We start from the raw sequence: 11,863 nt of genomic DNA, 5'->3' as shown, positions 1-11,863 counted from the left end.
TCTTTAGCACCAAGTGATCAGAATAAGCCACGCAAAGACATCAGTCTCTTTAGTGAAATGTTTTATTGGTGTTTCCTCTACATCAAGATTGATACACGGTCCCGAACAATGCAGCATTGCAACTGCTGCTGTTAATTTTACATAGCCCATAATTGAAATGTTTACAAGACCTGTTTGTGCTGATCTAGGGCCACTTCAGGAACCAGTGTGTTACGTCTGAATGGAACGCTGGAGAGTGAAAGCTGCTAAGCACAGCTCCATTTGGCAGGGAAGCTGGCCTTGCTGCTGCATGGAGACATTCTCTGGGAGCACTGTGTCGATTGAGCAGTTCCTACTTTCACTTTGGGGATGAGATCGTGCACCGTCCGTTCTTGACCTCCCATCCTTGCCCCCAGACATCTGGGAGGAGGCTTGTTCTGAACTCACAGTTCAGCACATACCCCCCGAGACAGCCCTGAGGAACAGACAGGCAAGGCTGTGATTTGAGCTCCTTCCAATGCACGCTAAATAGATTATTAAAATGCAGAAAGATGTGTTTGCCAGACTGCCATTCAGATGAATGTGGAGTTAGAGCCATCTGTTTTATGTGCATGATATAATCTGGACTGGGCATACCTTCCTCCCCCCAGGTCTTAGGAAATGGCAGGGATGCTGAGTTTCCATTAGGTGAAGCCTCGCTCCTCCCCTGACGCCTGAGCGCCTGGAGTCTGGGACAGAAAAGAATCACTCAAGGGGAAAAATTTGCTGTCAGTCTGGTGTGAGATGATCCCCAGCAGGGCCTTGCTGAGGTGGAATGCAGAAGTCTTCTTCTCTATTCCTTGTGGAGGCACCACACCAGCGTCTGGCCCACGCCCGTCATGCTCACCACCCGGTAACCGCAGCTCTCCAGCTTGTTCAGGACTATCCGTGGTGCATCGTTCACATAGTACTCCCAGCTGCGAGTGGGAAAGAGAGGAAAGATGAAGAGGAAAAGGAAGAGACGAGAATTTCCTTGGGGAGTTAAGTCTGCCTCACTAATAAACTGGTACGAAATACCGCAGTGGCCACATCTGGCATGCTGCCTGCGTGATGCAACACCTTGGTTAACCAGGTGGGGAAGACCAAAACCCACAGCTTCCAAACCAAGGAGAAAGCTGCCCAGAATGGAATTCGATCTTAAATTGAAGTGTGGTTTGGGGACTGGTTATCCAAAGCCACGTGCTGCTTGCTTAGCTGAGCTGAAACCACAGCTGGAGTCAGCAAGTATGCATAGCTCGGAATTCATGGAAAAAGAGAATGGTCTCTGCAGAGCGGGGGAAAATGTAGGATTTTCCCCCGCAACAAACAGTGTTGTAGCAGCAAGAACTTTTTCCTTGCTGTTCCCATGTTCCTGCAAGTTGCAAACCTACAGCTTGCAGGCCTGATAACTCCCTGTTATCAGACCCTGTTTGCTGTTGCTTTCACCAGGCTTCGGTTTACACAGCTGGAGCGTTCTGGAAGCCTTTTACAAAACAACACGGGTGTTTTAAAGGAGTGAAATACCAATGTTTTGCATTGCTCCTACCATAAAGAAAATAGACGGTGATCGTGGAGGGGAAGAGTAGCACGACACAGACATAAAACGCATTGAATTAGGTTAGGAAGTGGCAGAACCGAAATGACAAGTCTACCCTACAGTGCTGGATTTGGCAGCCTTTCTGTTCCTTTAACACAGTCGTTTGGGCTGCAGTATTTATTCAAGCAGATGGGATGAGCTTCATAATTGTGTAGCTCTTAGATGACTCACTGTGCCTGATGAGCTGATAATGATGGGCTGCAGGATCGTAGATGATCTCGGTTGGGCACCCTAACAAAGGCTATCCCGACTTTCACGCTAATAAGAATAAAAAAGACCCAAACGTGTTTCCAAAGTTGCTAAGATTGCAAAACATTAATAGTGGTGAGCATTTTTGAAGCACGAAATAACACTAAGATGTGAAAGTATTTTTCCAGTGTCTCAAGGCAGACTATGCAATAATTATAGATGTGATATAAAGATAATATCTGTTATTATAGTGCCTTTGAACTTAATGTTTTCTCTAAGAGGCTTGCCACATACCCTTCAGATTCACATGCTGGAGTTGGTAAATATTATTGCCATTATGCAGAGGAAGGAGCTGAGGCAGGGGTTGTTATATGTCGGAGCCTAAATTGGAGTGGCTGAGCTGGAAGCAGAAGGCAAGCTGAGTGGCCTAGGGCCTTAAACACAGCTCCACATCGAGCAAAACAAAAGATCTTGCACAGTGCCTATCAAGTGTGCCTCCCTGCCCACGTGCAAGCAGTCTGAATCAGGTCAGGGACGTTTGTAAAGTCTGTCAGCCAGAAGCCAGCAGGGGACAGAGGTCATCCCAGAGCGGAAAGGAATTCTTCACGTGCCCATGGTAAGTACACGAGCCTCTGGCTCCCAGGTCTGCCAAAGGTAGGTGAGCGAGCACATGCTGTGTGTGGGAATGGGGCTGAGCTACAGCAAGAGCATCCTAATGCGGTGACTTTTCCTCTGCTTTTAGATAGTTTGCTGTTTAAAAGTAGCAGCACTGATTGATAGCCTTTATTATGACGGGAGGTGGAGGGAACGTTGTCCAGCGTCCACACATGCACAGAATCCCATTTTGCAGCAGCCCAGGGTTGGCTTTGCAACCCATGGTTCCACGCAGGCTGGGGCAGAACCTGGCTCTCCCCGTGCTGAAACTCAAATGCCCGAAGGTTCTCCCCCTGCACTTAGATAAGGGATGGAGAATGTAAGCCGGCAACTGATGGTACTTAATTATGTGCCATTTGTAGTAGCTGCTTAACAGGATCCACACTCCCCTTTATTAGAGGCAATTAAGTGTTTTACGTATATTACAGTGCTACAGCAGGTCCATGCTGCTTAGACCCTTTCTTTCAGGCCCCCCCCCCGCGCTCCTTAGGTCATGTATAAGGCTTTGGATCTCGTGATGCTGTGGAAAGGGTGAGATTTGCGTCATTATGTGGCAGTAGGACAGAAAACCCTGCTTGACCATGGTGCTCTCCTCCCCAGCGGGGTTTTTTGGCAGAAGGTGGATGGGGCTGGCCTTGCTGGCACGCCACTGTGCCTCTCAGGGTGTTGGTATTCCAGCCACGTTGTTTCCTCCACCCTGTGTTGCTCAAGAGCAAGCAGGGAAGACGTGCTTGAAAATGTCTATCAGGCCACAGGCAGGCACTAGTAGAAATAGAAGGGTCCCCTAAGAAGCAAAATCTGGCACTCTACTTCTTTATAACCCTGTAATGACCTTACATTGCACCAGGGGCCGTTCAGGTTGGATATTAGGAACAATTTCTTCTCAGAAAGAGCAGTGATGCATTGGCACGGGCTGCACAAGGAGGTGGGGGAGTCACCGTCCCTGGAGGTGTTCAAGAACTGTGGGGATGTGGCACTGAGGGACGTGGTCAGTGGGCACGGTGGGAACGGTTTGGGCTTGGACTTGATCATCCCAGAGATGTTTTCCAACCTTCATGATTCTACAATTCTATGAACTCCTCCCTGGCTGCTTGGGCGGGCGGCATGGAGGCATTCCGCCTTCCTCCCTTTCTGTTCCACCCAAATCCTAGAGATTCACCCCTATCTCAGAGCCAGCAGCACTTCGTCCTCCTCGAAGCCTCTCCTGGTTTTCTCCTCAGGTCTCTTCTCCCATTGCATAACTCCCAGGCTCAGCTCCAAAGGCGGCAGCACGAAGCTGGCGCTGCTGCCAATTTCTGTGCCACCCACGGGCTTGGGAATAGCAGCGCAGAGATGGCTCAGCTCAACAAGCCCACCCTGAGCCTCTGCTGATGGAAAGGAGCAATGGAAGAAGCCAAGTTCCTGCCAAAGCAGGTGGCCCAAGGTTGCATTTTCTTGAAAATGAAAGTCAGGGATCCTTCCATTCTTTTATCTGCTCTTCCTTTAAACTCCTAAGTTTTGTTAATGCAGTGGAGGAGCTGGGCGTTGATGCCTGCCAGCCCAGTGCTGAGGACGTGGGTCTTCCCAGCTTTGCCGATGGAAATCTGAACATGCTGGGACCAAGGAGATGCCTGGTTTTCCTCCCACTGACGCATGAGTGGGCAAGCATGAGCAGAAATCCAACTGCTCCCCTCTGCTTTCACTTGATTTGCATTTGGGGGTTTTGTTTTGCTTTGGTGGTTTGTTGTTGTTGTTGTTATTGTTTGAATCCTGGAGAAAAACAAGAAGTCGAGATACCAAACAGAGAGGGGTGTGGAGGGGTGGGGGCTAAAGTGGGCTGAGATGTAAAGAGCAGGATGGCAGCGTTTCCAAGCTGCACCCTTGGTGTCAAACTCGGCGTAGGCAGGGAGAGACACAGGGACGCGAAGAAGCGTGGGATGTGTTGGAAACACACAGCCTAATGGGCTGGGGACGCGAAGCAGCTCAAAGCCCGGGGGCTCTGCAGCCCAAGGAAAGGCTTCAGGGAGGGATGCTCAGTAACGGGGAGAAAGCTTGAGCTGGGATGGGATGGACAGGCTTTGGGTGTGCACCTGGTGTGGGTTGGCACTAAACCTGGCCAGAGCCAGGCTGCGAGGAGAAGGATGGGCACCATCTGCTTCTGAACACCATGGGGCTGGAAACGGTACCAAAACAGAGGAGGTGTGTCTCTGAGGATGGGATAAAGGCAGATTGTTATGCAAAAATACCCGCTCTGTCTGTTTTATTTCAGCCAGGGCAGGTAGCACCCAAAAGCATCCCAAGAATGTGAGGTGTGAAGATGAGGAGAAGATGCATCAGATGCTACAGTGGAGTAATAGTGAGAGAGGAAAAAAAAAAACAAAACAGTAAACTGTTTGAAATATCAGGAAAATGTATCAGGAAAATGTCCTCGGCTGAGCATTGACAGGTAGGGGCAAGGACAGGCGTGTGCCCCTCCAGCATCAAACCGGTCCTGGGATTAGAGTAGGTGTGCCACGGTGAACGCGAGAGTGAAGCTTTTGGGAAAACAGGGAGGGAGGGGGAGAGACCGAAACATTGCACTTACAAGTGGTTCCCCAGCATGTTCCTCTTCGTGGCCCCCAGGAACTGCATCAGGTTGGGATCTGAGTGCTCATCTCCCACCATGGTGGGGCCGACCTCCTGCAGAAAGGCAGCAGACTGGGTGAGCAGTGCGCGGTGGTATGACTAACCAGGAAGAGAGTGATGTCCTGAGAAAAACAAGGTTTCTACTGCCACCGTTAACAGGATCTGTGTGGGTTCCTCAACCTGGAGGAGCCTGGATACGTCCCAGGACAAAGCCACCGGTGCATCTCAGGTGGGGACCCTGGTGGCTTTGCTCTGGAGGGCCACCTACTGGCTGAGCACACGGTGGCCGTGGTTGTTTGGTCTGTAGAACAGCTATGAGGTGGCACTCCCGGCCTCGCTGCACCAAACCAGCAAACCTCAGCATTTGGCCATGAAATGATAGGGCCACTTAGGGGTTGTCCTGGTGGAGGACAGCTTTGGGAAGGGCTCCACTGCCAAGGAAGAATGAAAGTATCGTTAAGGTTGGAGAAGACCTCTGAGATCGTGAAGTCCAACCACCAACATGTCACCATGCCCACTAACCCACGTCCCTCGGAGCCACGAGGAGGTGCCATGGGTTGGTTTGGGCAGATTAGCATCTATGGGACGAGAAAGGACTGTCAGGTGGGAGCGACAGGAGGCAGTCGGAGATGTGAGTCATCTCCCTAAGAAAGCCATCAGAAAGACTTCCCACATGTCATATGGAGGGGACAGGGACGTTTTTGCAGCATGCTCCAGAAGTGTTATTTTCTGAGATATTCTGAGTCTGAACAACCTCCAGAACTAAGGAGCAGGGCACAGCAGACATGCATAGCTCCAACAAGACCTCCATAATGACCACAGTGAGGGTGCTGACACCCTCCATACTATAATTCTTACCCCTGCAAGCTCCTGTTTTTTCCTAAAAAAAAAAAAAAGAAGGGTTTTTACTTGATTTTAATAGGAGGAGCTACTTTTCCCTTTTCAATTTCCTCCATTCTACACATGAAAAAGTTTGCAAGTGAAAACTGTTATGAAGAATGTCCCCCATCCACTGGCACTGCCATCAACAAACTCACATTAGTTATCACTCATTTATAATACGCGATGGGCAGGACAGTCTGACAACAGAGAATTTGTGTTTGGCTTGGAAAGCTGAAGAGATGTGGTTTGGGGAAGGCTGAAGGGCGGAGATGGAAGAGCCTTCCTGCAGCATCCATCCCCAAACCCAGCAAGCTGCGTGTTAACCGTGAGCCTCTACCAGACCCCAACTGGGAAGCACTTAGGCAGCGCTGCTGAGCAAACATTTCGGTAAGCCACCAAAAGCAGCAAAGCCCATCACCTCCTGCTAGGTGCCAGCATGAGCTGTTTCCAGCTGTGGCTCGATGCCAGGGTTCAGGCTGTAAATGTTTGCTTTGTCCTGCTAAAGAGCAGAGTTTCCAAAGACTGCAGGGAAAAGTATTTCAGCCCATTCCATTGTGTGCATTTCCCTTGAAGTGCCTTAAAACACAATCACCCAGCTCTTTGTAGCTCAGTCCATAATCATTCGATCGACTTGTATGATGCCAAATGCCACCACAAATTGAGACACATCCCTGGAGGTGCCCCCAGGGCCAGGCTGGATGGGGCAGCCTGATCCGGTGGGGGGCTACCAGCCCAGAGCAGGGGCTGAGGCTGGGGGGACTTTGAGGTCCCTTCCAACCCAACCATTCTATGGTTCTACGATCTTTAAGGACCCTTCCAACCCAACCATGGTATAGTTCTATGATTTGCTGCCGTGGCATCCCAGTGCATCCTCCTCAGTTCCCTGCTTGCTGGGTCTGAGATGCACCTGTAATGAGGCATCTTTGCATCTCTCATCAAACTCCTGCCAACCTGTTTTCCTTTTTTCCCCATCGCACCCTTCCTATTGCAGAACAGCGATATTCATACCTAAAGCTCCCCTTGGGAAAAAGAATAAAAAAACACCCCTCAGACATCCTTCTGCCCTTGCAGATGTGCAGCTGGCCGCAAGAACTGCTCTGAGGGTTGCAGATGCTGCAATCACCAGGAAGCAGCGTTTCCTTTACGGGTTTCTATGAGAATGTGGCTTTGGGTGCTACGCAACAATCCCGCTGCCAGCAACACCCTTCCCTTTGGCTGGGGCTGTGTTTTCCACGAGGGCTTTTTGGGGAAGAGGGAAAACCTGCAATGAGGCCGCATGGCTGGAAATTACTTTCCCTGACTTTCACAGGCTCCCACAACAAGTTTGCCAAGCGATGCTGTTGGATATTTGTAGAGGGAACGGGGCAGCACTACAGGCACCCCACAGCACAGAAGGGATGGAACGAAGGGAGGAGGGCTTGTGCGCAGCCCTCTTTGCACAACACACCTATGGGGCATCGCACCCCACGGGGAGCCCCTTCCCCATCCCGCTGCTCGCGCCGCCCCTTGCCCAACGCAACCCCCCAGTCTTAAATACGACCCCCAGCCCCAGCTCCCAGTACGGCCCCGCAGCCCGGGAGGGTCCGGCGGCAGGGCGGACTCACCATGCGGATCTGTGTGCTGATGAGGAGGTACGGCATGATCCCACCGCTGGCACCGCAGCCCCGGGGCCGTGCCCGGGGGAGGCTGCGTCCCCTCCCGTCCCGCCCCCGCTCCGCCCGAGGGAGGAGGCGGCCGCACTGCTCCCTCCCCGGGGGACCAGAGCGGGGAGGGGGGTGCGGAGTCGGCTTTGTACAAGGATCTTGGCTCTGATGGGCCGTAGAGGGATGGGAATAGGGAGGAGATATGGGACAGAGAGATGAGGGAAAGGGACAGAGAGACAAAGGAGAGAGGTGGTGGATAGGGATGGGGTGGACAAGGAGATGAAGGATGGGAAGATGGTGGATAGGGAGAGGTTGGATAAGAAAACGATAGACAGGGAGACAAAGGATGGGGGATGAGGGGCAGAGAGATGAAGGACAAGGTGATAATAGAGACAAGAAACAGAGAGATGAGGGATAGGGAGGCAATGGACAGGGAGACAAAGGACAGAGATAAGTGATTGGGGGTGATGGACAGAGGTGAAGGACAGAGACATCAAGGATAGTGAGATGATGGACAGACAAAGAACAGAGAGATGATGGATAGGGAGATGAAGGACAGGAGATGATGGCTCAGCGGTGATGGAGCAGGAGATGATGGACGGGGATGTGATGGACAGGGATATGATGGACAAGGAGATGAAGGACAAGGAGATGAAGGACAGGTAGATAAAGGACGGGAGATGATAGCGTAAGAGGCAGTGGGCCAGGAGACACTAGACAGTGAGACAATGACCTGGGAAATGTTGGACAAGAAGATGATGAACAGGGAGAAGGACAGGGAGATGAAGGATAGGAGGATGAAGGACAGGAGATGAAGAATAGGAGATGATAGCCCAAGAGGCAAGGGACCAGGAGACATTGAATAGTGAGACAATGAGCTGGGAGATGATGAACAGGGAGATGACGGACAAGAATGTGATGGACAGGGAGACAAAGTGCGGGGAGATGAAGGACAGTGAGATGATGGACAGGGAAATGAAGGATGGGGAGATGATATCCAAGGAGGCAGTGGACCAGGGGACATCAGACAGAGTGGCAATAAACTGGGAGATGAGGGACAGGGAGACAGGGGACTGAAAGATGAAAGAGATGATGGACAAGGAGATGATGGGCAAGGTGAGCCCTGGACCCTGCAGCTTTTAAATGTGGTGGTTTAAATCCCTTCCAAATGTGAGGGGAAAAAAAGTCCCTCCCCAGATTGATCAGCAACAATTAGCATGCTGTAATTAATTCCTAATTTCTTACTGATCTTCAGAAACAAGCAGCTCAGGGGGAAAGCAGAAGGCTGTTCCCAAGCGGCTGGGGCATGCTGCGTCCTTCCTGCCTGACCTGGGGCCTGCTTCCCTGCAATGCCACAGTTACTGATTAACCCCAGCAGGGACTGAGAGAGAAAATCCACATTTCTACTCATTAGTCTAAAGGAAATGCTCCAAGAAAGCCAGGTTTTGCTGTTGTTCTTGTCATGGCTATTGGTTTTGATTTGACAAAACAAAGCAACAAATAGACATCGATGTTATCATCTTCCTAAAATGCGTTTGGGATATTTCACCCCATGGGTTACACATTTACTCATTTAGATCAATTCCCTGCTAAGGAAGGTCTTCCTGAATTCCCTGGTGCCAAAACAACCCAAATGTTTGTTCCTCAGACTTATTTCCCAGTATAAACCTGTGTTATTTTCACTTTTTTTTTTTGCCCCTATCACCCAGCAAATGATAAAGAAGTGCTTTCCCTCCTGGTTTCACCTCAGTTGTTTTTGCTTCCTACATCCAAACCCATCACCCCATGACCTGGACCAGATGATCTCTGCTGTGAGAGTGCTCCCATCCCGAGGGAGCCCAGAGCTGAAATCCAGACCCTTGGATTTTTCTGCAAATTAAAGAAAATATATGTGTATCCAGGGTTCTTGTGGCGTGGCAGGCTGCCAGGCTCTCACTCTCACTGCTCAGTTTGGCTCCCTCAAGGCTCATTTTAAAAGAGAGGAAAAAGAAAACAGAGCCTGCACGCAATATTTTGGTCTCAAATTTCCCGTTGAGAAATCGAAGTCTGGGAGACGGCCCAAGTGCTTTGCGCGGCAGTGGCGTGAGAGTGAGCTGTAAAGCACAGCGCAATGTATCTCAGTGGTGCCATTCATCATTGAAAAGCAGTTATTGCCCCTTGGCATGGCTCTGAGCCGTCTGCTTAAGGTCAGACATGGACAGCACGAAAGCAAAAGGCTATTTGGCAAAAGGTTATCTACGGCCATAAATCCCTTATGCCCAAGAGTGACATTGACGAACTTTATTTTTCTCTTTCTGACAGCAGTGGCTTTTTCTAATTACCACTCTTCTTTCTGCAGTACCAATCAAATTTCTTGCCTGGAATGTTACTGATTAATGGGATGGAGGCAGTGTTTCCTAAAAACCCAGTTCCCCTGAATTTAAGGTTTGGTTCTGCTTCTGGAAGGTGAATCGCACCACGGAAGGTGAACAAACTTCTGATCCAGGAGAAATCCCAAAAATATTGCACTGTACAGCAGATTAAATGGCACTGCTCATCCTCCAGGGCTGCTGCTGAGAATCCCCACCCTTGGGTTGGAGTAACAGAATGTGTTTAATCCATCTTCTAGCTGGAAATAATATGCTGTGCAAGTTGTTGAAGTTGTCACTACTTTTCCTTCCGCTGTTCTGGAAAAAGGCATTTCCAGTTGTAATCCCGGTGTATGCAACTGATGATGAACTGATGAGTGGTTTGGTGGATCACACCAGACAGGGAACCATTTCACCCATAGTTCACTCACTGACTGTGGAATGGATAAATTCAAATCCCAAAGCCTTGAGCTCATGATTTCGCCATTCACGTTACCATTAATGTCTCCCTTGCCTTACACAGAGCCCATTTCCACCCCAAATGCTGCAATCGCAACCCAAGAGCGAGCGGTTCTCTACATCCCCTATCTCACAACAAGACCTATGAACAGTCTGCTCTCTCAAATAACCATCATCATCTCCCACCACGGTACTCAGCGTCTTTCCTCGGTGCTATTTTTGTCCTTTCCTCCTCAAAGTAGACCAGAAAAGAGTGAGGTTTGAGACACATCCATGCCCCTGTTGCTCTTCCAGAGCACTGTGCCATCCTTTAGGGCACGCTCTGAACCCCAGAGCTCTCTGGCTGGTGGACCAAGTCATCTCCAAGCACTTCTGCAGAGGGGATGAGGAGCCCGTGCTGCATTAAAAGGTTTGATATTCCAAGAACTTGTGCTTAATGCACAATTGATGCATATGAAAGTAATTGCAATTCTTTTTAACAGTGTCCCTAATTACTAAAGAAGTCGTTCATCCACAGCATCGTTCCTTGCAGTCTGTTGGTTTTCATCCTGCTCCAGATGAAGTTCATTTTACCCGGGGCCTCATCATGTTCCATAACTTACAGTGTCATTTCACCCATGATCTATAATTCATCCCCTCCCTCCAACCCCAGCAAAAGGATTTGTGCTGAAATGGCAGAGGGCATTATTGCAGCAATCTGTTTGCTTCAAAAGGTTGTAATGACAATAACAAAACCATGGTGCAACTTAGGGGTTTGTTCGCAAGGGCTGGCAAGGCAGACCAAGAGATACTACTACATGAGCAGCTGGAGCCGTTGTGGTGATAAACCCGGTGAGGCTTATGAAAACTGAAAAGAAAATGAGATCCAGTGGAGATTTCAGATCTTTACAATGCTCCACCAACATACGGTTGTTATCTGCTGCATTACAGGGGTTCAAGGGAAAGAGTAAAGCAGCTCAAGCAGCACCTATTATTTCTGGGAATTATTTCCTTCAGAAAGCTTGTTTTTATTACTTTCATTACAGTTCAATGCAAGATGGGCACAAACAATACAGCTGCAGCATGGTGCTTCTCTGATACCATCTTTAATATCTGCAGGACCGCGGATTTGTGCTGCCTTGGGCTGTACCTAATAACCAGGCAAAGAAATTCAGCTCCCTGCCTCTGCCTCCACGCCCACGTCAGGGCTGCACAGCCAGAGAATTGCTCCTGTGCTTGTCATCCGAAATGTCTGCATCGGTTGCAAAGGGTCGGGCAGGTTGGTGGCACTGGATTTGTTGGGTGCGAGCTGCGGCTGCAGGGATTGTGTCGGAGGTGACGTAGCTGGAGGAACCGCGGTTGTGTGGCACAGGTGTAGATGTGGGGGCAGCTGTAGGTTTAGGTACAAGTATAACTGTAGGTGTAGGTGTAGGTGCAGGTACAGCTGTAGGTGTAGGTACAGGTATAACTGTAGGTGTAGGTGCACATACAGCTGTAGGTGTAGGTGCAGG

General features: G+C 49.9%; 1 protein-coding gene across 3 annotated transcripts; it reads right to left on the bottom strand.

Annotated features, from left to right (window-relative positions):
• On the bottom strand, window positions 45-8,664 carry GCHFR (GTP cyclohydrolase I feedback regulator). 3 transcript variants are annotated; one of them, XM_021402515.1, is made up of 4 exons: window positions 7,528-8,613; window positions 5,900-5,921; window positions 5,001-5,095; window positions 45-935 (listed from the first exon to the last, which is right to left on the bottom strand). In XM_021402515.1, the coding sequence occupies exons 1-4, from the start codon at window positions 8,058-8,060 to the stop codon at window positions 812-814; spliced, it is 774 nt and encodes a 257-aa protein (XP_021258190.1). In that variant the 5' UTR covers window positions 8,061-8,613; the 3' UTR covers window positions 45-811. The 3 variants fall into 3 exon arrangements, with proteins under 3 accessions (XP_021258190.1, XP_021258192.1, XP_021258189.1); XM_021402514.1 differs by lacking the exon at window positions 45-935 and adding an exon at window positions 944-4,623 and having other exon boundaries at window positions 7,528-8,664; XM_021402517.1 differs by lacking the exon at window positions 5,900-5,921 and having other exon boundaries at window positions 7,528-7,666.

Source organism: Numida meleagris, chromosome 6 (assembly GCF_002078875.1).
Source record: "Numida meleagris isolate 19003 breed g44 Domestic line chromosome 6, NumMel1.0, whole genome shotgun sequence".
NCBI lineage: Eukaryota > Metazoa > Chordata > Aves > Galliformes > Numididae > Numida > Numida meleagris.
This window is presented reverse-complemented; position numbering and strand designations above follow the sequence as displayed.

What these genes read in the sequence shown, in the direction of transcription:
- GCHFR (XM_021402514.1), bottom strand. Translation starts at nt 8,060, where the DNA reads ATGTCTCTGTCCTTCACCTCTGTCCATCACCCCCAATCACTTATCTCT. An exon ending in AAAAACAGGAGCTTGCAGGG is followed by an intron (nt 5,096 to 5,899) that starts GTAAGAATTATA and finishes GCCTTTCTGCAG; the next exon opens with GAGGTCGGCCCCACCATGGT. An exon ending in AACATGCTGGGGAACCACTT is followed by an intron (nt 4,624 to 5,000) that starts GTAAGTGCAATG and finishes TCCCATCCTCAG; the next exon opens with AGACACACCTCCTCTGTTTT.